This window comes from Lithobates pipiens, unplaced genomic scaffold, assembly GCF_037356315.1.
Source record: "Lithobates pipiens isolate NorthernLeopardFrog02 unplaced genomic scaffold, aLitPip1_a1.2 Scaffold_22, whole genome shotgun sequence".
In the NCBI taxonomy this organism is placed as follows: domain Eukaryota; kingdom Metazoa; phylum Chordata; class Amphibia; order Anura; family Ranidae; genus Lithobates; species Lithobates pipiens.
The window spans coordinates 157,448,723-157,474,996 of record NW_027507784.1 but is presented as its reverse complement, the minus strand read 5'-3'; the positions used below and the strand labels follow the sequence as shown (position 1 = coordinate 157,474,996).

Genomic DNA, 26,274 nt, shown 5'->3' with positions numbered 1-26,274 from the left:
CTGAAACCTAACTTTTACCAAGTTGTATTTATGCATGTAGAAATTGTTCAGATTTTGGAGCTGGGTAATTACTGCATTGGTCATTAATTATTTTGGTGAACTACAGTGTATCATTATTAGAAATGGTGAATTGGTTTATGCATCCTCGTGCTGCTCAATCAGTTGTGGATTCCTTTGGTAAAAATCTCCTGATCTCACTATTCACTGCTGTCACATACTGTACATGGAGGCAGAGACAGAGGTGGCCTCATGCACAGTTCTCAATCCATGCACACCTGGACATTGAGGTAAGGGCAAAGGAAAGGCATAAGCGCCAAGGCCTAGACACTGAGCAGAAACTTGGGAGCGTTGGTATCTGATGAGCAGAGGTACAGCTGACATTGCACCGTGGAGAAGTCCCATTTAGCATAGAGTCAGGTCCTAAACCTGGTCGAGTGATAGCTGAGTGGAAGGACATCAGAAGCAATATCAGGAATGTCAAGAACAGGCAGAAATCAGCAAAAATCAGGCAACAAGTTACAGATTTACTAGGCAAAAGCATGGCCAGTAATCGAATCTGAGTTCGGTAGCGGAGGCAGATAGTAAACATGATCAGACAAGGAAAACCCAAGAGCAAGGTCAGAGAGGAAGCCAGGTCAGTAACAGGATCAAGATGCATATCAGGAACTGGATAACAGTAACAAGACTGAAGACCAGACAGTAAAGAGCTAGAGTTTAAATAGGCTGTTTGGCGGCAGTGGACATACATGTAAGTCCGTGTGAGCAATGATGTACCTGCAGTCCATCTTCTATGCCCATAAAAATGTGTAGCCCGTGCCTATGCACACATGCATTAGCCAGACAGTGGGGGTTATTTACTAAAGGAAAATCCACTTTGTACTGAAAGTGCACTTGGAAGTAAAGTCGCTGTAGATCCGAGATGGACATGCAAGGAAAATAAAAAACAGCATTTTAGCTTGCACATGATTGGATGATAAAATCAGCAGAGCTTCCACTAATTTCAGATCTACCCCTTAGATTTAGAGCGACTGTACTTCCACGTGCACTTTCAGTGCACTTTCAAGTGCACTTGCAGTGCAAAGTGGATTTGCCTTTCGTAAATAACCCCCAGTGTGTCTTAGTTTGACAGCCTGCTCCTTGCTCTTGACAACTGCTGAAATTCTGGCCTATAAAATGTCCTTTAAATTATATGTGCAAATAATTCCTCAAAACATTTTTCTCCTTTGTCCCAAGGAGAATAAAATGTAATTTTTGAATTTACAGATGGTGACGGCCTGTTCTTTCTTGCTATTGATGAGCACGTTCTGTTCAGAAAATCAGTATAATTAGATATAAATCTCCATGTTCTGTCCCGCCGAAATGCAAAAATCTTTGTTGGCTTTAAAGTACTTTAAGTTTTCCATCTGCTGCATGGAAACAAATAAGTTAAAGGAGAAGCACAGCCAAAGCTGATTTGGCTGGCTGTACTTCTTCTGTGGATCACAGGAGTGTAGTACATTTTGCACTCCCATGACCTATTTTCAGCTGACAGTGGGCTAAAGCCCGCTGTCGGCTGATGTCACAGAGCCAGTCCATGCTCAGGAAATATCGTGACCATATGGTTGGGAACTTGGTAATGAAAATAAAATCTCCCGGATCTCCCAAGTAGAAAGATATGGGGAAATAGGGGATACACCATGCTAAAAAAATAATAATAAAATACAGTCATAAACAAGAGCAATTTAAAATAAAATCAACAATGTTTATTACACACCCTTAAAATCTAGAAATACATTCTAAAAACATGTAATAGACGCTACCAAGCTTGTTATACAGCCAACAGCCACTTGGAGGTAATGAAGAGTGGTGGAGACCGAAATGGGCTTCTTCAGGATCCACTTTGTATTCACAGCTTTTTGACTGGTAAGTAATACAGACAATACATTAATCTAACACAGTATTATACATGCCATATCCAAAATAAGAAAAATAAATATATAATACAGCAACAGAAAGGGGGCACACCAGCAAGAAGGAGGGAAAAAAATAAATAAATAAAAATAAAAAACAAACAAGAACAAGACTGACTCCAAAGAGAGCATGCAAGAACAGACTGGGGGGCAACGGCAAAAGACAAAAAAGCACATGACCTCATGGAATACTCACCCCAAAATTTAAAACAATAGGAAAAACTGATTAAAAAAAGAGATACCCAGCAAATGGAAAGATCAAATCAAATATAAAAGACAACAGAATTTGTATAATCAATAGGCCCTCATAAAGACCCTCAAGTATATAGGCACCAAAAAGGTAGCTCACCCTCAATCATAGTAGTCCTCCATGCAGTGGAAGGAGGGGAGAAGGTACCAGACAGAAAGTAAAAGTCAGCCCCAAAGAGGTCGTATCATAAATCAAAAATCCACCAGATAGGATTGTTTATTCCCTCTCCAACCTAGGTAAAAAAAAAAAATATATATATATATATATATATATATATATATACACTGTATGAAGGGTGGTTAAACCACAAACACACCCAAACATAAAAGGGAAAAGAAATGCAAAGATAAATAAAGTTAGAATTTGAGAGTGCTAGTCCTGACTCACCTTTGTGATCAGCTACTGTCCTTAACAATGGATGAGCCCCCAGACCGGTCAAGTGTATCAAAATGGCAACGCCAATCAGAGAGCAACAAGGGGCTGTTTATATATCCCTGGGGGCAGCTCTGACTCCACCTATTGCCCTCCAAATCAGTGGGAGAATTCTGCGTGTAAAACAGCGACGGTCGCTCCCCTATATTGATGACGTACCTCAGGCAGCAATCTGAAGTGATGCCAATATGAAAAAACGAGTCTTCCCAACAGGTAAGGGCGAGGATACATACAAGCGGCTGGCACATGAGAACAACGCAGTATGGTTGGGATCCACCCACATGCCTTTTGTTCAGCACCCTGAGTGTCAGCTTGGACCGACCACTCCCGATCCTCCACAGCCCAGCGCTCCAGTGATCATGGGGGAGGGGCAGGGAGCTGTGAGAACCAAGCGATTAACAGTGTTTGATCACTTCTCAGTTCTCAGTGTTAGAGGCGCCAGGGGCACAGATGCAGCATCAGTCCGATGCTGCATCCACCTATGTAAGTATGACTCTAGAAAAAAGCAGAACCCCATAGTTCTCTTTTTTTATTTTATTTTATTTTTATTTTGTGGTATGCGCCAAACAATGAAAGGGTAACTTCACAGAATATGTTGTACAAACATAGTTACATACATATGATCGCTTATTAGTGGTATCTGAACTAAAGGTAAGTACAACACTGTAAATATGCAGGGTACCCAGATACCTAGGAGGTGTGAGATTAAGGCTTCACCTTGTCGGGTCACCTGGTCACTTATAGTACAATAGGTATTAGCCCCGGAACCCTTGGAGAATTTGGGTATCCATAAATGGGGGAAGAGTACTGCGAGGTGGCCAGATGGGGTCGAAATATACCAGATTTTGAGTTTAAATGGGAGAAAGTGGATATAAAAAGAGAAAGGAAAGAAAGAAAGAGATTTGGAGGGAGAAATTAGGAAAAAGGGAAAGAAGGGGGGAACGGAGGGGGGAACGGAGGGGGGGTTAGAAGTCCACCCAGGGAGCGTGGGCCACTCTCGGTTCACCAAATCGCTTGATGGCCATGGTTTGGAGCAAGAGCCTCTGGTAATCAAAAGGGCAATACTATATATTTTGCGGAGGTATTCCTCTGAGAAGCCAAACTGGGTCCAATAAAACCACCTGGTCTTATGTTCCTCAGATTTATCCTGGATCGTGGCAGTCAGGTCTTCTATTCGTTCAATGTCATTAACCCTTGCAAACCATTAAGACACAGTGGGAGCAGATTGCTGCTTCCATTGACTTGGGATGCAAGCTCTAGCACAGCAGCAGGATAGTTGGTTAGGGAAATGTCTGTGAACTTGTGGATGAGTAGTAGGACAGGTTGCCGGAAAATTAGTAGTTCGGGGAATTCCCAAAAAATGTGAAGAATAGTGCCGGCTTGCTGCTCACAATGCCAGCAATGGTCAGATTGATTGGGGAATATTTTTGCCAAAACGGACAGTGTGCGATACCAGCGTGTGGTCAACTTGTAGGAAATTTCCTGGTATTTGCTGCAAAGTGATGACTTATGGGCGAAGAAGAGTATACGTTGCTTCTGTGGAGTGGTAAATGTGGTTTGTAAGTCTCTTTCCCATTTGGCTAAGAAGGGAGGGTCTGTGGTAGCTTGTATGTCCGACAGAGTTTTGTAGGACCTAGAAAGGGAACCACGAATTGGGCCTTCATTCAGACAAAGTTCTTTGAAGGAATGGAGTTGTCGAGAGAAGAGCTCAAACTATCCAATGCAATGGGTGCTTGTCCTGATACTAAGGTCCCTGTGGGGATCCAGCCTGTGGGTCTTAGAAATTGAGATTCTCATAGAACCCCTTTCGGGGCTTGCGAAGTCCAAAAAAACCCGGGGAGAATCTAGGATGACCTATGCTTGGGGTCATGGGAGATGTGAAATTAGTCAAGGAGGAAAGGCGAAAAAATCTTTCCATCTTGGCGAGTGAGGGGCCACTCAATGGGTGAGTAGTTACATGAGGTTCTAACTGCTTGCCCGCCCAGAGCAGACCAGCCAATGGGGCCCGGGCCATCTCCTGCTCAAGTGTGATCCGAAGTTTTAATTCCCCATGATGGCACCAGGCAACCACAAGTGTCATGTGCATCGCTGTGTAGTAAAGAGCATGGTCAGGGAAACCAATGCCTCCCCTCAACTTTGGCCTTAGCATCATCGCCCTACCAATACGTGGATGTCTGCCATGCCAGAGGAACGTGATCAATTTTGAATGCACCGCATGAAAGAAAGTCTGGGGTAATTTGACAGGTAAGGCTTGTAACAAATATAGAATCCGTGGCATTGCGTTCATCTTCAGTACATTACAGCGGTCAAACCAAGATAGGGTGAGGGGGTCCCATCTCCTAAGGTCTGCAGTGAGCGTCGATAGGAGAGGTTGAAAATTCAGGGAGAAGATATCCTTTGCAGGTATTCTGGTGCCCAAGTACTGAATAGATCGAGTAGCCCATTTAAATGGGAAGAAGGGTCGTATACCTGTCAGTGTATGGTCCGGTATGGAAATGTTCAGAGCTTCCGACTTTTGGAGGTTGTCTTTAAAGTTGGATAAAGTACCATAGCATTTCAATTCTTGTAACAACGAAGGCAGAGACGTTATAGGTTCGGTGATAAAAAATAAGAGATCGTCTGCGTACGCTGCTACTTTGTGTTGGTAATGGTCAGAATGGACACCACTGATATTGTCTTTTATATAGCGAAGAAATGGCTCTAGGGAAAGAACAAATAGTAGAGGGGAAAGTGGGCATCCCTGCCTAGTACCGTCGGAGATTGCAAAAGTGTCAGAATCCATCCCCCATACTTCTCTTTAAAAGTGATTGCAAACCATTACAAATACCCAATGAAGAGATTGGACTCTGTGATACACAGTGACTAAACAAATCCTTCTACATAAGGTGTACCTGTCTATCTGCAGTCTTCTCTTCTCCATTCAAAGTGCTGAATTGGAGGGAAAGGACACAACCCCTTCACACAGCATACGGGAACAGAGCTGAGGCTGTCAATCAGCCGGAGCTCCCTCCCTGTCACTATTTTTCTCTTGGTGTCAGGGATGCTAAATGCCTGCTTAAAGCATTTGTTATCCTAAAAAAAAGAAAGAGAAAAGGATCACGTTCCTTTAAGATACGAATAACAGCACCTAAATAACACCTAAAATAGCTGGCTGATCCTGCCTGGCTATGTCCTCTCCCCTGTAAACTGGCCACAGTTAATTATGGCTGCTAAGCCCTGACGCCGTGGTCAGTTTACCTGCCTCTGCCATCCGCAGCTCTCCTCTCTGCTCTCCTGTGTCTCCTGTGTCCTCCTCCCCCTTGCCTCCCTGCCTGTCAACTGTGTGTGAGCTGCCCTCCCCCTTCTAGGACCGTTCCGAGCAGTGCAAATATTACCACTTACAATCACTACCAGCCCCTCTATCTGCTAGAATAACCTGCAGTATATACTGTATGCCGTTTTGAAAAATGAATCTTCTAAATATCTTAAAATGGCCTCTGTTCATTGATTGATATATTTTTTTCTTTGTCTTTTGGTACACGTTCCCTGGGTCAGTTTCCCAAACCCACCCCCCATGCCTTTTCTTTTTAAGTCCCTTGACTTTTATCTTAGAAAAAGGCCACATTTGGCACCCATTGATTTCAATGGGGTTTCAAATCAAACAGTGATAACATTTGCTGAATGGTCACTGAACTGAACCCGGGTATGTTTGACTCATCCCTGTTGTCCAGTAAGGCAGCTCATCATAGTAATGGGCCACTAGAAATGGTAGCCTTCATACATGTGCAGCGTGCTCCCTCAACCCCCCTCCTTGCAGAGTCTCTTTAAATGTTTTTCTAAAAAAAGGTGACACAAAGCAATGTCACTAAATTTAAGTGTTAACTTCATCTGGCATTTTGGTGCAATATAAAAATGAATTTCCTAAATGGTAAGCATTATATGCTTTGGTAATGCTTATGGTTCAGGTCAAGCATAGATTCACAGTAGTGGACATTGCATTACCCTGCGCCCCTAATGGAGAGTCTGCCACTGATCTCAATTCTGCTGATGTTGCTGGTTGTAGTTTCTTTTAAAACTTTTTTATTTTAAAAAAGTTCAAGAACAGTGTGCACCTAAACCACATCACCCTTCATCACTCACATTCACTGAACTCCCCTATCCCCATGGATAAAATGAAGATTAGGCAAGTGCTGGCTAGACGGATCTATTCATGATTAAAACTGTCCTGCTGCTGGACAATTTGGCACTTCTGTATTCTCTCTATGCCAAAAAACAAGAAAAAGAACATGTGTGTCCACCTCACTATCCATATTAGACCCTTATTTGAGCATGCAGCTTGGCTGACCAGGAAAGGTCAGCAGCCTGCAGCCCCCTTCTCTGAACCATATCAGGTTACATGCACTTGACTTTGGGAGGGTACTTTGCCAGCAGGTAGGCCTATTGTCCCCATTTTGATGAGGAAAAGGGCTGTATTCCATCCTTGGTGGATGTTGGGGTCTTCCAGGGGGATTTTTTTCAGAATTTGGAAGCCCCATTTTAAATAAAGGGACTCCTAGATACTGGCCCCATTTAAAGAGGTATGATGTATACCTGGTTACAGGGCTGGACTGGGACAAAAATTTGGCCCTGGACTTCATCCAGACCAGCCCACTTTAATTTTGCAAACAAGCACAAAAACAGTATGTAAAACTATACGTAATTGTGCAAAAAAAACATAAGTAGTATAACATAAGGAGTCCTCACTAACCTCTTTTATTATTTCACTTATTCTCCTTTGTATTTTTCTCATCTTTCTCACATCACTGCGTGAAGTTGAGGGCAAGCCGCGCAGCCATTACTTTGTCACTGAAACCGGCCCACTGAGCCATCGGCCCACCGGGAACCTCCCTGTAGTCCCAATGGCCACTACATGCCTGCCTGGTTACTCTTTCACAAGTAAAGCTGAAAATTGTGCAAGAAATGGTGCAGGACCTACATAAAGAAAATATTTTAATGTGATGCATGTTGTGGGCAGTTTCACATGCATTTTGTTGCACCATCAATGTGTGGACACAGTGTGTACAGGATCTAAAAACTTGTAAATAAACCAAATGTAAGTTCATAAGTTAAACAGAACTTAAAGTGATTGTAAACCTTTGTGTCTTATTTTTTTTAAATAACAAACATGTCCTACTTACCTCCACTGTGCAGCTCGTTTTGCACAGAGTGGCCCCAATAATCCTCTGCTGGGGTCTCTTGGTGGCTCTCGTGGCTCCTCCTCACATCAAATAACCCCCTAGGAGAAGAACTCTGCTGGTTACAGTGCGGGTGCGCTCCCAAGTCCAGCATTTGCGTCCATAGACACGAATGTCAGACTTGGCCCCCTGGCGCTGGAGTCATTGGATTTGATTGACAGAAGCGGGAGCCAATGGCTGTGCTGCTATCAATCTATCCAATCAAGAGCTGGGGGGCAGGGGGGCTGGGGGGCTAGTCACTACCAGAAGTTTTTTCACCTGAATGCATAGGATGCATTCAGGTGAAAAAACATGAGGATTTACTACCCCTTTAAGTTTATCAATTTTAAAATACAGATTTGTGTAAACACAATAACTGAAGATGAGATTTATTAAAGATGTGTGGTAAATAGCTATTCTAATATTAATAATATGATATAATATCTTAAAGAGTAACTCCACTTTTGTTGTGAAAAAAACAAACCCCTTTCGGTGCTCCATGAATAGTGCAAGGAATTTAACAAACTTTGTAGCAGGGTCCTACCTGTTTATGTTCTTACAAAAAAGCAGTATGTTCAGTTTATGTCCTTGGAAGTCTGGTTCCTAAATAGGAGTGTCTGTGTTCATTCTAATCAGCTTATAGAGTTACGAACAACTCCTACTTAGGAAAGGCCTCAAATGCCAGCCAGTTGTGCTCCACGTGGGTCCTGGATACCTTTTGAGCACTTTCGAGCACATCCCACACTGCCGTACTACGTCCCAGATAACAAGCGCCCGAAACATCCCACATCCGTGCACAGGCGGCAGCTACACATACGAAGGCAGTGTTACGACCGGAAGTTCCACTTACAAATTGTTGCAACTTACGAACAAACCTATATTTCCTACCGTGTTTGTAACCCGGGGACTGCCTATAATGAGGAAAATTAGAGTGCCTGCATCCCTTTATACAGTATGTACAGCGAGGGAAAAAGTATTTGGTCCCCTGATGATTGTGTATGTTTTCCCACTAACAAAGAAATGATCAGTCTATAATTTTAATGGTAGGTTTATTTTAACAGTGCGAGACAGAATAACGACTAAAATATCCAGAAAATTAAAAAAAGTTATAAATTGATTTGCATTTTAATGAGTGAAATGCATATTTTATCTCCTATCAATCAGCAAGATTTCTGGCTCCCAGGTGTCTTTTATACAGGTAATGAGTTGAAATTAGGAGCACTCTCTTAAAGGGAGTGCTCCTAATCTCAGCTTGTTATCTGTATAAAAGACACCTGTCCACAGAAGCAATCAATCAATCAGATTCCAATCTCTCCACCATGGCCAAGACCTAAGAGCTGTCCAATGAGGTCAGGCACAAGATTGCAGACCTACACAAGGCTGAAATGGGCTACAAGACCAACGCCAAGCAGCCTGGTGAGAGGGTGACAACAGTTGGTGCGATTATTAGAAAATGGAAGAAACACAAAATAACTGTCAATCACCCTTGGTCTGGGGCTCCATGCAAGATCTCCCCTTGTGGACTTTCAATGATCATGAGAATGGTGAGGAACCAGCCCAGATATACATGGGAAAATCTTGTCAATGATCTCAAGGCAGCTGGAACCATAGCCAACAAGAAAACAATTGGTAACAAACTACGCCATGAAGGACTGAAATCCTGCAAAGGTCCCCCTGCTCAAGAAAGCACATGTACAGGCCCGCCTGAAGTTTGCTAATGAACATCTGAATGATTCAGAGGTGAACTGGGTGAAAGTGTTGTGGTCAGATGAGACCAAAATCAAGCTCTTTGGCATCAACTCAACTTGCCGTGTTTTGAAGAGGAATGCTGCCTATGACCCCAAGAACGCCATCTCCACCGTCAAACATGGAGGTAGAAACATTATGTTTTGGGGGTGTTTTTCTGCTAAAGGGACAGGCCAACTTCACCTCATCAAAGGGACCATGGACAGGGCCATGTAACATCAATTCTTGGGTGAGAACCTCCTTCCTTCAGCCAGGACATTGAAATGGGTCATGGGTGGGTATTCCACCATGACAATGACCCAAAACACATGGCCAAGACAACAAAGGAGTGGCTCAAGAAGAAGCACATCAAGGTCCTGGAGAAGCCTAGCCAGTCTCCAGACCTTAATCCCATAGAAAATATGTGGCGGGAGCTGAAGGTTCGAGTTACCAAACATCAGCCTCAAAATCCTAATGACTTGGAGAGGATCTGCAAATAGGAGTGGGACAAAATTCCTCCTGAGATGTGTGCAAACCTGGTGGGCAACTACAAGAAACGTCTGACCTCTGTGATTTGTCAACTAGGGTTTTGCCATCAAGTAAGTTTTTCGAAGTGGTCAAATACTTATTTCACTCATTAAAATGCAAATCAATTTATAACTTTTTTGAAATGCACTTTTTCTGGATTTTTTTTGTTGTTATTCTGTCTCTCACTGTTAAAATAAATCTACAATTAAAATTATAGACTGGTCATTTCTTTGTCCGTGGGCAAATGTACAAAATCATCAGGGGATCAAATACTTTTTTCCCTCACTGTAATTACCCTTAGGGAGTGTCTCAACAAAAATATCATTCCTATTGTAGAGGATGCTTAAGATCTACTGTATCTTAGTGCAGACTTCTGGGAAGATCCATGAGCCAATAACATAAACAGGTAATGTGTCATGGTAACTATGTCCTTATACAAGCTACTGTAACAATACCATTCATTATGGCATACCATTCACTAACACAGTACAAGTAATGCTAATTCATGTTTTCATGCTAAGCATGCTAACCATGTTATCATTAATATACATTTTTAAAATACTGTGTTTAAGACCCTGTTATCTGCTTCAATATGTCTAATTGGAGCTACAAATTGGCCTCTTGCTCTTTGTGTCATTATAAAACAATCAATCCCTGGACTATACTGCCTCTGCAATCTGTCTTCACTGCATGTCCCACCATATCTGAATAGTAAAGAAACTGTCAATAATTTACATGGATTTTCCAAAATTTTGATGGTTTGTCCTTGTCAAAGTCTCTGGATTTCAATACTAACAGTACAATAAAGTACTTACTTTTCTGTTCAAATCATTTCTTATCATCTGTTAATGTGCTACGGGGATTTGAAGTTAATATTTGTTGGCAGGAAGCATTTGAGTTGCAATAAAAGTATGTTCGTTTTAAAAACATACTGTATAATTGAGGAGCTAGTGTTCTGTAGCTTAGTGTTTGAATGATAAGTTGAGTATACCATTACAGTAGTAAACTGGTCTGAGATTTTATTCTAATTGATTGTAAAATTCCCAACAATGACACTATCTGCCTGGAGTTTGAATGTTCTCCCTGTGCCTGCATGGGTTTCCTCTGGGTTCTCCAATTTCCTCCCACACTCCAAAGACATGCTGGTAGGTTAATTGGCTTCTGTCTAAATTGGCCCTAGTATATGAATGTGAGTTAGGGACCTTAGATTGTAAGCTCCTTGAGGGTAGGGATTGATATGAATGTACAATGTACATGTAAAGCGCTGCATACATTCACGGCGCTATATAAGTACCTTAAATAATAATAATAATAATTTCAACTTTAGGACAGATGAATTGATCTTAAAACTATGCTTTCTCTACACATTATTTTTTCAATCAACTGACTTTACGGGGATTACAAGATGGCTTGAAAATACAGTAGTGGTACTTCTTGGCACATTTAACACAATAAGCAAAATTGGGCCAAACTAATGACGTGTGAAGCACTACCCTCCCAGAAAATGTTGTCCTTTGTAGCTGCAATAAGTGAAGAACACCATCCTTCCACCTTTGTTTTTTTTTAAAGCTGGAGATTTTTTTAACATCACCTTGTCCTAAATCAGGGATATGCAATTAGCGAACCTCCAGCTGTTGCAGAACTACAAGTCCCATGAGGCATAGCAAGACTCTGACAGCCACAAGCATGACACCCAGAGGCCGAGGCATGATGGGACTTGTAGTTTTGCAACAGCTGGAGGTCTGATAATTGCATATCCCTGTCCTAAATTAAATTGTGTCCAGTAAGTTTAGATATTTGTTGAGTATAAAATTCAGAATGACCCTCACTTCATGGTAGCTTCCTTGTTAAATTTTATTCAGATACGTATCTATCATGCCATACTAGCATAGAGGCATGTGATTGGCCCCAAATATATTCTGCAGCAGGACAACAACCCTGAACATACAGCCAATGTCATTAAGAATTATCTTCAGCAAGAAGAACAAGGAGTCATGGAAGTAATAATTTGTCCTTGCAGAGCCCTGATCTCAACATCATCTGTCTGGGAACATTACAGAAGGATTTGGGGCAGCCTACATGCACAGAAGACCTGTGGCTAGTTCTCCAAGATGTTTGGAACAACTTACCTGCCAAAACCCAAAAGCAAACATTTAATAATTTGCAGCTCACTAATTCTTTGGTGGTTGCACTTGTTTTCTTGTTTTAGGCCTTTCTCCTCCAGATAATCCAGGCAGTAAGCCTGTTATTTTTCAATGCAGACCAAAATATCCAGACAAAGTAGCAGTTGAGACAAACTATTTAATACTACCAGCAGTGGTTAAAATGGACAGCTTTTTTTCATTTATGTAAAGCCTTTATCCCATAATGAAAAAACTGTTTGCTGTAACTGCTTATAATATGCTAGTTGGAGTTCATTTTCAATTTGTTTGTCAAGCACATCTAAATCTGCTAGTACCCCCCAGGTTGAAAGGTACCTACCCTGCTTTGCAACTTAATCCAGTATGCAGACCTCCTAAAACAGGACATGTGTTACTTGCTAGATCACTAGATGATATAAAGCAGTGGTCACCAACCCTGTCCTCAGAGCCCACTAAAAGGCCAGGTTTGCAAGATAACTGAAATACATCACAGGTGATATCATTTGCTGCTCAGTGATTGCAGTATTCTAGTCTGCATCTCCCCAGGGTAATGCATAAAACCTAAAATGTTAGTGGGCCCTGAGGACAGGGTTGATGACCACTGATATAAAGGAAAAAAGCCTTAAAAAAAATGCAGCCATGACATTTAAGGATTAGTAAGCTGCAATATATAACTTTTTTGATTTTGGGTTTCATGACGCTTTAAAAAAATAATATACAGAGTATCATATTATGTATTGCTGATAAAACAATGTAGGTCAATACCAATGTTTAAAATGTCTCCTTTTGAGCAATAGAACATTTCAGATTTCCCCAGTTCCAAACCATTTTAACCCTTTCTATACCTCAGGATTTCAAAAACTAGATTTTTACTATGACAACTTTTAAAATGTCCTGAGAAGCTGTGGTATTTGTACCTCTTTTTATATTATAAATATGTTCACTTATTCTATTTGATAGGATCCTGGTGGTGTGTCTAATATGTTAATATCCACATGGACACTGAATACATATTTTGTGATACCACCCTGGTATAACAAAATATAAATTGTTCAATTTTGTATTTATTTTTGTCCCATTCAGGGCCATCTTTAATATTGATTGGACCCTGGGCCCCCATGCAGTTTTGCTCTCCTCCTGCTCTGAGACATACAATAAATAGCAGCTAGACTCAAAATCAGTTTACTGAATCATATCAGGCAGCTATTGTGATTGGTTGCCAGAGGCTACAGTGTATCATTATCGCTCGCTGACTGGTTGCTAGAGGTTACAGCACACATTACAGCTCACTGATTAGTTACTAGAGGTTACAGCACATGATTTCTGCTTGTTGAGATTACTGTACAGTAATACTGCTCACTGATTCGTTGCTAGAGGTTAAAGCACATCATCTCCTCACTCCAGGGGTCATGCTATACATATGGATGCTGCTTTATTTACATATCTATGCTGCCGGATGCAGCTATTTCCATATGAATGTTGCTGCTATTTCCATATGAATGCTGATTATTTACATGTAAACACAGGGTCTGCAGGCGAGTCATCTGTACACAACAATAGGGCAGAGCTGGGCAGCATTAGTAGCAGCACTTTACACTGAGATATCAGGACACAGCAAGAGACAAGGAAAGTTAAACTGGGATAGTTGGCAAGTATGAGGCAGCTGCTTTGGGCCCCACAACAATGACAGGGCCCAGGGCAGCTGCCCCTTTTGCCCTGCCATAAAATGGTCCCATTAGAAATAAAATAATTCCTTCTTCTCTAATTATTTTGTACATAATTATACCCAATACATCAATCACATCTGTAAAAACTTTAGCTTCTTTTTAGGTGTTTTGACCCAATTATGAACTATTTTATTTTTAAGCATGGGTGCCATTTTGTAAAATAATTGGGCTTATTTTGATAGTATGGGCCCTAAAAGCCTATCTCTCAGTAATAGTAGCTAATACACAGTGGCTAAGTGGTTAACACTTACACCTAGCAGCACTAGGGTCTTCAGTTGGAATCCCAACAATTACATTACCTGCCTGGAGTTTGCATGTTCTCTCTGAGCCTGTGTGCCTCTGGGTACTCCAGTTTCCTTCCACGCTCCAAAGGCATGCTGGTAGGTTAATTGGCTCCTGCCTAAACTGGCCCTAGTATGTGTATGTACTAATGTGACTTATGCCGCGTACACACGGTCGAACTGTTTGACGTACTTAGTCCGTTGAAACACATTTCAGCGGACAATCCGCTCGTGTGTGGGCTTCAGCGGACTTTTTCAGCGTGCAGTCCGGAGTACTAAGAATTTCGGTTTTTCCAGAAATCTGTCCATCGTACTTTGGTTTCAGCGGACAATACGGTCGTCAGTATGCTAGTCCGACGGACTAAGAATGGCGCATGCCCAGAAAGGATTTACAGGGCTTTGCTGTGTCTTGGACTTTCTATTTCTAGTCCCGTCGTTGTGCTGTACGTCATCGCGCAAGCTTTCGTCGGACTGTTTGTGTATCCGTGTGTGGTCAAGTCCGTTCAGTGGAAAGTACGCCGGATTGTCAGTCGGATTGTATGATGGACTAAGTACGTCAAACAGTTCGACCGTGTGTACGCGGCATTAGGGACCTTAGATTGCAAGCTCCTTGAGGGTAAGAGACTGATGTAAATGCACAATACGCTATATAAGTACCTGTGATAAAAGTATTCCCTTCCTATATTTTTTTTTTTGATGTGCCTGTTTTGGGTAATAAAATTGGTTATAAAACTAAAGCCCTCTGGTCCTTTGGCTCGCTATTTCTATCTTATCTATTAATGATTACTATTTTTTAGCTCCCTTAATAACTCATCTTTGCCTATCTCCCTTAATCTATTTATTTCTTTTTCTTGAAATTCTTTTTATTCATGTTATATACAGTATCTCACAAAAATGAGTATACCCCTCACATTTTTGTAAATATTTCAGATTCAAATCCAGAATTGTCACTTGCTTATTAAAATCCCTCAATAGTTTTATACCAAAAACTGTTTTATCTGCGTCTACTAAAAAATACATTAGATATTCTTTACTGTCCTTCCAAATTACAACAATGGCAATCAAAGCATTTTGCATGAAGGTGTTGAAGGAAAAAGATAACACAAAGAGGATACAGTGTTTTACTTGTGGAAGAAACTTTATTTGGACACATTTGTTTGATATTCATTATTTATATTTTGTACAATATTTTTTTGTTTGTATATATGTATTTCAGCTACAATATTTTTTAGCAACTATTACTAAGATCACATAGGTGTGCTTGTAGTTTTATTTACTTATTGTACAGTGTTTTTTGCACTCACAGTAGGTGATTTATTAACACCTTTGCATCCAGGCCAATTCTGACCTCTCTCTCCTACATGTAAAAATCTGAATTTTACGCCTGCACATCAGTGAACTGACTCCATAAAGCTGTATTACTAGGTCAGAAAGTAAATAATCCCTTAGATGCCTTGCTGCCCTTCTAGGACTGGGGTTGCCCTGGTAATGCTATAGGAATATAAGTAAAAAGAAGTGGGCGCACTGGCATAGTGCATTATCCAATAAATTTATTTAAAAAAATATTAAAAATATTTCATAAAACCAAAAAGAATTCTACTCACAAACATAGACTTGTAAACTCACTCATAAAGCCACATGGGTGTCTAGCCTATCACAAATCCCTTGGACTATCAGACTAATGGGACCCTGCAAACTGACACATTTCAAATGACCAACCTTCTTCTTCAGAGCCTCAAAATTCATCAGCCAGCAGGGTCCCATTTAATACCCCCTACCTTGGTCTCGTATATAACCCAAATTTTTTGTAAAGTATAAAAAATGATGTTACACCAAGTAAATAGATATCTGACGTGTCATTCTTTAAAATTGCACATGCTTGTGGAATGTCGCCAGACTATGGTACATAAAAATATCAATAGGCGACACTTTCATTTATTTATTTTTTTACAGGTAATCAGTTTAGAGTTACAGAGAAGGTCTAGGGCTGAAATGATTGCTCTCATTATAACATTCACGGCGATATCTCACATGTGTGATACAAACACCATTTACATATACGGGTGCGACCTATATATGCGTTCAGTTCAATGTGAAGGCATGAGGGGATGGGGCTGTTTTAAAAAGAATTTATTTATTTAATTTTTTTACTGTTACACTGTCCCTTTTAAAAAAGTTATCACTTTTATTCCTATCACAAGAAATATAAACATCCTTTGTGATAGAAATAAGGCATGACAAGTCCTCTTTATGGAGACATCTGGGGTCTATAAGACATTGATCTCTGCTTTCTAATGGGGAAAAAGGCAGTGTTTACATCTTACACGGTTATAGAAATGGCCAAGGACCATCTGGTCTTTGGCCAGCTCTGTGGTAACCTAGCACTGCCACGGATCAGATCTCTGGCTTGGTGATCGCATGGGAGAACCAAGTGCCAGAAGTGCCAAGTCGACAATGTCATATGACATCATGTGGGCAGGAAGTGGTTAAATAGCAAAGAATTTTAATTAAAACATCATCATATATTTTAGCATAATGCAAAATGCCAGTTTAGGACCTGACTAGAGGATGGTGACCAAAGTCCAAAATAGAGCAAGGGATGTGGAACTGAAATAATATGGGGGGGGGGGGCTTTTAATTGCTCTCTTCACTGTTTGTTATTGGCAAAAAAAATTTGGACTAGATTTAGGGGATCATTTATTGAGCAAGATTTCTGTTTATGGTAAACATTGCTGGCGCACATTAAGGACAAAATGCTTTGAATTTGTGTCTTCTGCTTGCACTTAAGATCGGTATGCGATACTTCTAGAATACTGGGGTGGTCAACTACTAAATAAGGTTTAATGTTGAAAAGTGTAAAGTGATGCACTTGGGGGCTAAAAATATAAATGCAAACTACTCACTAGGGGAAGAACCTCTGGGGATACAAGGATGGAGAAAGATCTGGGGGTCCTGGTAGAAGAAAGACTGAGCAATAGCATGCAATGTCAATCTGCAGCAAGCAAAGCCAGCAAACTTGCATAAATAAGGGAATTTACTCAGAGATAAAAACGATAATCCTGCCACTTTATAAAACTCTGGTTTGGCCACATCTGGAGTATTCCGTCCAGTTCTGGTCACCAGTCCTCAGGAAGGATGTGCTGGAGCTGGAGAGAGTTCAAAGAAGGACCTCAAATATGAGGATCAACTACAAGCACTAAAGTTATTCTCCCGGGAGAAGAGATGCTTGAGGAGAGATAGCCATATACAAATACCTCAATGGTGATCCCAGCATAAGAAGAAAACTTTTTCAGTCTCAGGGAGTGTAAGAGGACACAGGGCCACACAATGAGATTGGAGGAGAAGCTGTTTAACCTTAAGCTGCATAGAGGGTTTTCACTGTCAGGGGGCGGTAAGGATGTGGAACTCTATTCCACAAGTGATGGTGTTAGCAGGAAGTATTGATATTTTTAAAAGACTCTTGGATGCGCATCTTAGTGAACACAACATACAGGGATATGGGAAATGATTATCGACACAGACACACATACACCTACACAGGTTGAACTGGATGGACTATTCTCTTTATTCAACCTTACCTACTATGAAACTATGAAGTGATTATTTTGTATATACTTCCATGTAAAGCTATTAATGAAACCAGACAGGTGGGGAGGCAGGGGTACAGTGATCAGAAGCAAGACAAAAACATTTTTATTTGCTTTTTCTGCTGACCCTTGTACAGTATAATTTGTGCTTAAGAAATTATTTTAAAATTCTAGCAGCTGAGCACTACACTTTAGGCTAGGTTCAATCTGCTGCGATGTCCATGATCGGATGTGATTCGCACCGCACTGCAGTGCAAATCACATGCGATCTCTGTGCGATGCGATTTCAGCCATACAGATAGTATGGCTGAATTCGCATCGCATCCGGCCCAAACTCGCATAGGACCCTTTTTTTGGTCCGCAGCAGAATCGGATCGCATGGGTGTTCACACCATGCGACCCGATTCCTGTCCGAGTTTGCAGATCGCAATGCGATATGTGAACTGATTTGGAGGTGTCAATAACTTTTAACTGACACTCCCAGCAGTTCGCATAGGGCAGTGTGAACTGCCGCCGGGAGACATGCGATGCGGAAACCCGCAGTGGATTCGCAGCGTTCCCGCATCGCAGCAGTGTGAACCTAGCCTTATAAACTATATTATACTTCATAAAAAAGTAGGTTACCAAATCCAGATGTTGAAGAATAATATGCATGTTTTTGTTGTAAATGTGAAAAGAGACACGCCATACTAGGACTAGTTAATTATATTGATATGCGATTAAATTTAAGCTTGCAGGGAGGTAAAGTAAAGGTGAGTATTGCAGCGAAAGTTGCTTTTTTTTTTTTTTCTAAATCAAAATTTATTTAAAGATATTTTTTTCTTTACAAGTACAGAATGACATAGAGACAAACTGTCATGCAATATAAAGAAGTAGAAATTCAATAAAAAGAAAAATAATAATGTAACAAGTAGCAACAAAATAAAAACAGCACTAAGCCCAAAAGCTGATGTTAAAACGAAGGTCTGTCCACCCCATGAAAAATTTAAAGTCAGCAGCTAAAAATACTGCAGCTCCTGACTTTTAATATATGGATAATTACACCGCAGCCGATCTTTGGATTGGCTGTCGGGTGCAGCCACTACCATTGCCATTAAAGGAACCTGGCAGTGAAGCCTTTCGGCTTAACAGACTGTTCCCTACTGCGCATCCGCAAAGCGCACTGTGCATTCCAATTGGTCTGGCAACAGAGAAAGGAGGAGGGGGCTGTACCTCGCAGCGGTGGGAAGTGTCAAAAACAGGTCCCCACCCCCCCCCCCCCCCCCCATCCCTGAAAGGTGCCAAATGTGGCACCTGAGGGAGGGAGGAGACGAATAAGAGGAAGTTCCACTTTTGTGTGAAACTACGCTTTAAATAGATATTTCCCCTGTACACCTCTATCATACTTTTTTTATTTTTAAATGTGCAAAAAAATATTTTTTGTGTGAAACTGTAGTTACAATGTAACTTGTCACTGAACAATTAACAATTAATTCCCCTAAGATTTACTCACTTCCTGACCAGGCCATTTTTTGTGATACGGCACTTCGTTATTTTAACAGAGAATTGCGCAGTCATGCAACGCTGTACCTAAAGAAAATGTATGTCCTTTTTTCCCACGCATAGAGGTCACTTTTGGTGATATTCTTGCTCCCCTCTGCTTTTTTATTTTTTGCACCATAAACAAAAAAAGACTGTCAAGTTAAAAAAATATATATATATTACTTTCTGCTGTAAAACTCATCCAATAAAAATGTTTTCATAAATGTTGATTGCGATAAGTGACCTACATGATATTGCAGTGGACGTTCTGACACTGACTGACACTTCTGACACTTTTTGGGGACCATTAACACTAATACAGTGATCAGTGCTAAAAATATGCACTGTCACGGTACTTATGACACTGGCTGGGAACAATTTAACATCAGGGGCGATCAAAGGGTTAATTGTGTGCCTAGCCAGTGTTTTACTATACTGTGTGAGGTGCTTTTACTAGGGGAAGAGATTACATTTATTCCCTGCTTTGCAGGAACACAAACTCCTCCCCCCCCCCCTTGTCAGAACAGAGATGTGCCTTGTTTACATAGAAAAAGTAAATAAAAATTCTGTGCGCTAATGTCCCAATAAAAAGTGGCCAGCACTACAATGGACAGCTTGTGTGTACAGAAAAATAAATAAAAAACAGTGCAGCGCTAATCACATGAATAAAAAAATTCATATAAACAATAGATACGACGCAGTGCCAAATCGCAAAAAATGGGCAGGTTATATAGCAGCCAAATCTTCCAGTGCTGAAGTGGTTAAAATAAGCCTTTAACACTTGAAATGGAACATTAATAAGAAATGTAAGTCCTGCCAGATCATTTCAGACTGACCCCCTTCTGCAGGTATAGCGATGTAAAACATTAGAACCCCTTTCACACTGAAGTGCTTTACAGGCACTATAGTGCTAAAAATAGGACCTGCAAAGAGCTTGCAAAGTGCCTCTCCTTTTACTCCAATGAGAAAGCCTGAGGGCTTTCCCATTGGAGCAGTGCGCTGGTAGAACTCTCAAAAAAATCCTGCAAGCAGCATCTTTACACCACTCCTAAAGCGCCCCTGCCCATTGAAATCAATGGGCAGGGGTGCTTTGCAGGCGCTTTTAACCCTTTTTTGGCCATTAGCGGGGGTTAAAAGTACCCCGCTAGTCGCCAAAGGGTGCCACAAAAATGACGGTAAAGTGCCCCGGATACTATGTAACCCATACTCATTCACATAAGGGGGGCTGGAATCTGGGGGCTCTCCTTGTTAAAGGGGGCTTCCAGATTCCAATAAGCCCCCAACCTGCAGACCGCCACAACTACCGGCCAGGGTTGTGGGAAAGAAGCCCTTGTCCCCATGTTGATGGCTCACCCTGCCCCAAAACACCCCCCCCCCCCATGTTGAGGGCTCACTCAACCCTCTCCTATCCTGGCCTGCCAGGCTGCATGCTCGGATAAGGGTCTGGTATGGATTTTCAGGGGGGATCAAGATGCAGTTTTGTTTTGTTTTGTTTTATTGCCAGAATTATTTTATTTACATTCAGCTGTGGGGAAACTCATTGACAGCTGATAAATCATGGGACGCGACGATCGGCTTCCTGGCCCGCTTCTTAACAACCAGCTATTCTTCACACAAAATTTCAATTGATCAATCAATTTTCGACTGATCCAACTTTGAATCTTTGGAAATTGCTGAAAATTTGGAATTCTTTAGAAAGTAAAAAAAAACGAAGCAAATTTTTCTGTTCTGCATATGTCTAGCAAATTTGTGTAGCACAAAAAAACGATCACATTGGTCAAAGCCAAAGTTGTAACTTATCCAAAGTTGCATAAAAATTGCATCAAAGTTGAATCAAAGTCTCATCAAGTCGCACGGTTAAATCGTACAAGTGTGAATGGAGCCTTACAACCACTTTAATGTGCATGAGACCATTGGTACCACATGACCTGGTTTGATCTTTTGAGTTACAGGAAAAATTATTTGCATAGAGTGAGAAAATGTAATCACTGGTGTTACTTGATATATTCTAGTGCACAATGTACTACATTAAGTGAGAGGAAGGGAGTAGACAGCAAAGTAACTGATTTTGTTGTCTATCCTTAATATTGTGTTGACTTTCTTCTTCTGATTTTACAGACATCGACTTTTATTTTGACATACCTAATTATAACAAAAATATTACTAATGGAATTATTTTCAGTAATGCTGGTAGTATCATTATATTGTTACCATTACGCAAAGTTTGGAATTAAGTGAATGCAACTTTAACACACTTAATGGGCAGTATGTTGAAAAAACATGGACCCTTACACAAATAGCAGCACACATTGCCAATGATGTGTAGTGAAAGACGAGTGATGCGTGCATGTAGACAGAGAGTGGCTGGAAGAGATCAGCAACACTGACATGCAAGGAAAAAAGTATAAAAAAAGGGTAAAATAGTATTTTATTTTAATAAGTAGATATTTGTTTAGGATACACATTGTAACAGGACTTTGGGCTGAAGGAGGACCATGGGCTGGAGAACTCTGAGTTATATTGTGTTCTTAAGTTATCCAGAGCTGGTCACTAATTGCTTGTGGCTTCTTATGCAAGTTAGTCCTATGGGGGGAGCCGTACTGGCTAAGGAGGTCATTGTTATGATATATAATCAGATTCATTGGTCTTGTGTTCCAGGACTTGGCAAGCAGCTTTTTGGCGGAAATACCCAACAGGGTGTCTGGAGTCCGTTACACAGATTACTTTAGGAAACTAAATGTTGTCCAATGAGGGTTTGGATCTACTTTAAAATTCAACTCTCATGGATCTGTATTGTTCTTACCCGCTTGAGTTTTGAGCAAGTTTCTTCCCTTGCCTTAGAAACGCAATAAAAGCATTGGGTGGCCAAAGATTATGTTGCACCATGCAGGAAAAGGCCAAACAGTTCTGAGTATTTTGGCAGTCTTAACACTTAATTTTATGTTAAAGCAGAACTCCAGCTGAATGGTTTTCACCTTTCACTGCTGCTCCACCCTCCCTGAAGCCCCTTCCTATAAGTCATAGAGTCATTCAGTCCTAGAGTACTGTGATCCCATTCTGTGTGATGACAAACACACGCAGGAGGGGGACAGGCTGGGCTCATAGGAAATGGGTAGCATGATGCTGACTGTTATTCTGCCTGAATAGAACTGGTGGCCTGACAGATGAGGAAGCTGGTGACAGGGCAAAAGTATAGACAAGGTAAGTAGAGCTTGAGGACTCTTTTTTACAACTGTAAATTCAAGTGAGGAGGAAGGGGAGAGGTGGAATTTAAGGAAAAAAAAATATACATATATATATATATACACACAACAGCTAGTCATAGGGAATTCAGGCATGGCCATCCACTGTTTACACTTGGTGTTTCTCATAAATTTGACCCACAGTCCTGATTAAATAAATGAATTAATCTAACCAGTAATCTCAAAAATGTGTTTGCCAATGAGTAATGTCTTGCCTTTCCAAGTAGGATGGAACTTAGCATTAACAGAATCCTTTGCACAAAGTTTACCTTTTGATGTTACAGACCATACACTAACTAGCCTTATTCACAGCACCATCTAGTGGTTAAAAGTGACTAGAACAATGCTGTCTTACTGGAGTGTTTGCAGGGGAATGAAGGTTTTATATAGTTTTGTATCAGAGCTGCAAGGATTGAGTTACAGAATGTGCAAGTAGTGATCGTGGCATGCTTTTTTTTTTTAATGATCTTATATATCTGTAACTGTAAGGCTTAAACATACCCTTAATCAGTTGTATTTAAAAAAGAGAAGGTTATTGTAACTTTAAAATTACAGTGTGATTTTGTTTGAAAAAAAAAAAAAGTTGTGCTTCCTTCAGTGCTTTCTTCCTTCTTATTTCTATTGTTAAAAAAGAAATTTTCTCAAATATTAAGATTCACCAATATTAAAGTGGTTGTAAACCCTTACAAACCACTTTGACCTACAGGTAAACCAAGATTAAGGCTTACCTGTAGGTCCAAGAAATATCTCCCAAACCTATACGGTTTAGAAGATTTGCCCAAAGATGGGCACCACTGTCTACGGCGCATAGACAGCCCGTAGACAGCGGCGCGCAGGAGCACTGAGTGTGGCATCGTCCATGACGAAGATGCCGCGCAATGCCGCGCGTCTCGGCTCCCGTGCGCATGCGCGGGAGTGACGTCATCGCGGCTTCGCCGAATGACAGCGGCGGAGCTGGGAGACCCCACCGAGAAGATGGATGCGCCAGACGACAGGGGACAGCGGTGACTTCGCTGGCTCCTGTGTCAGGTAAGTGACACATAATGGGCTACTATGCGATGCATAGTAGTCCATTATGCTTTACCTTTGCAGGGAATGAAAGAGGAAGTAAACCCATCAGGGTTTACTTCCTCTTTAAAAGCCTTGCTGGGATAATACAGAGAAAAAACAGTAGGTCTGAGTTTATTTCATTACATTATCAAGCAAAAAGGGTGGCTTTAAAGATAAACATATTTTGTTCTGAAGACCCCTTTGTCCCCCCCAATATATTTTTTTATTTTATTTACATGTTAAATAGAATTAAAGCCAGAACTCACCCACTCACTCATGTCAAATAGTACTTTCTGTGAAATTACAATAGAAGTCTAAATACAAACATAGAATGATGGAAGGGAAATTAAAGCAGTAGTAAAGCCACTGACTTTTTTTTTAGCTACAACTGTAAGGGAAAAGGCATAATTAGCTAGTATGCGCCGCATACTAGCTCATTATGAAACACTTACCTTAGAACGAGGTGCCGGTATCTCACCCGATCCACGCCGAGGGAGCTGACATTTTCTCTCGGCGTGTCTTCTGGGTATCGTGGCTCCGGCCACTCACAGCACCAGAGCCGCGATACCCGGAAGGTATGCGTGCGGGAGACTTCTTTACAGCAAGGTCTGGCATCTGCCGGACTTTCAGCCAAGAATCCCCAGAGCGCATGCGAGGAGCCTAGGGGATATTCTTTTTACCTACAGGTAAGCCTTATTATAGGCTTACCTGTAGGTAAGAGTTAACAAATTGACTATACTACCACTTTAAATACCTATGTATAATACTATTCTCTGCAGCAAATGAAGGTAACTCTAAGCAATAAAAAGTTTATTACTTTAACCAGCAGCAGATACAGATTCTGAGTCTGCCATAACATCATGTAATAAAAACAAGGTTTCAAAATTCTACTTATCTACTGTTAGTGTACAGATTTCATTTGCTGGCTGCTAAATCATGTTAACCTTTATTTTTCAGAAACCTTTTCCCAAAATCGAAGACCATTACCAAAACAATGGGAAGAACTCCTTGAACAGTTAAAGGGTATCAATGTAAACAAAAGTGAATCCAGGCTACTTGGCATTATCAAAAGACACATGAAGAGAAAATAGCCTAAGAGCAATGTGGAAACCAAAATGACATTTTTTTGCATATCATTAAATCAATGAACCCTGAGCAAATAATGAATAGTTTGTCATACATTCATTTTCAGGTTGTGCTTGGAAATTCTAATAACATTGTTTGATACAAATGCCTTAAATAAAGTAATAAATAGTTATTATGGAAGAATTAACATATTTATTTGATTTTGTGCATACCATCATTATGCTAAAATGATATCATACATATTAAAAAGAATATACAAGATATAGTCAAAAAAGGAAATGATTCAAACCTCCATCAGTACCCCATTAATTGACACCTCATCCCTTTTTGGAAATATCAAAAAAGGTTTTTTAAGGTAAACCAAACCTAAGAAAGTGGGATGTTAACGGTGCAATAAATCAAAATTGTATTCATAATAGAAATTTTTTATACAAAATTTATTTATACATAATTCATAAAAACAGAGCAGTGATCTGTATAATCATACTGAGGTTATATACAGCTTTGTGGTCCAATAGATGGTAAAGTTGAGGTAGTTGCGATTGATTTATCCCGACATGTTTCGCTTAGTGCTTCATCAGAGGATAAGCCAACTACCAACATAATAAATTCAAAGAGAAAAAACATAAATTAATTTCGCAAAATACATTTCTTTGTACATCATTCATACAGATAATCGGCATATATAGTGTTTAAGGGACACGAGTAAGGTTCAAAAAACGATGGAAATATGCTCACCCCTATTTTACCGACCCATTCGTACCCCAGGAAGAATTATATGACTACCAGATGGATAGAGGAATGCAGGGCAACAAGTACAGCAGCCAGGCAATATAGCTGGAGAGGGCATAGACGACGGCTGATTGGGACAGAAAAGTTATATCATATGTCAGCATACGATTTATAAATAAAAGCTATGTTGTTATATTATTTTGTACTGTAATCAATATATAGGAATAACCTATAGCCTTTTTAATGTATTTTATTTAGTATAGCAATCATTTTCAAAATTTTTTATTTTTTTTTGCATTTTACTTTACTTAAATGAATATTTTATATTAGTGGAGCCCAATTACTGTTTATTTAAATACATCCACTTACATTTACTGACGATAAAGTAGAATTTCCTTAATATATTTTATTTCCCAGGTTTTATATTATATCCACCAAGGTATGTAAGGAGTTCCCCTTCAGATTAAAATAAGCCCGGAATGATAGCTCACCCACACGGGCTCTACAGCCTGTTTACACGGTATCTAAGAAAGAAAAATGCCTTTCCCATTAATTGAAGTGTGAAAAAAGAAAGAAATTCATTCTCAGCAATCTAATGTTAAAGTTACTAACCAGCCAGCAAAAGTGGACTTCCTCCTAGCGCGGCTCCCCCACAATAGAGCCGAGTGTTTTGTGTCCCAATATATATGCCGCCGTCCATCGAGCCGGCGTCTGACGTCACCGGCTCGATGCGGACGTAAACAGCGGCAGTGCGCATTCGCGAGAGAGCCTTCGGGGGAATCTGGAGACTACATTTCCCACAAGGCCTCGGTGCAAACACCGGTATTCAGG

At 40.6% G+C, this 26,274-nt stretch overlaps 1 protein-coding gene across 1 annotated transcript in view; it reads left to right on the top strand.

The window, feature by feature from the left end:
• Positions 1-24,894, top strand: part of FAM237A (family with sequence similarity 237 member A) — a 66,441-nt gene extending 41,547 nt beyond the window's left edge. The window contains exon 3 of the mRNA XM_077448508.1: positions 24,583-24,894. Within this exon, the coding sequence (XP_077304634.1) occupies positions 24,583-24,716 (134 nt within the window). The 3' untranslated portion in view covers positions 24,717-24,894. The remainder of the gene's footprint in view (positions 1-24,582) is intronic.
• Positions 24,895-26,274: the final 1,380 nt, after the last annotated feature.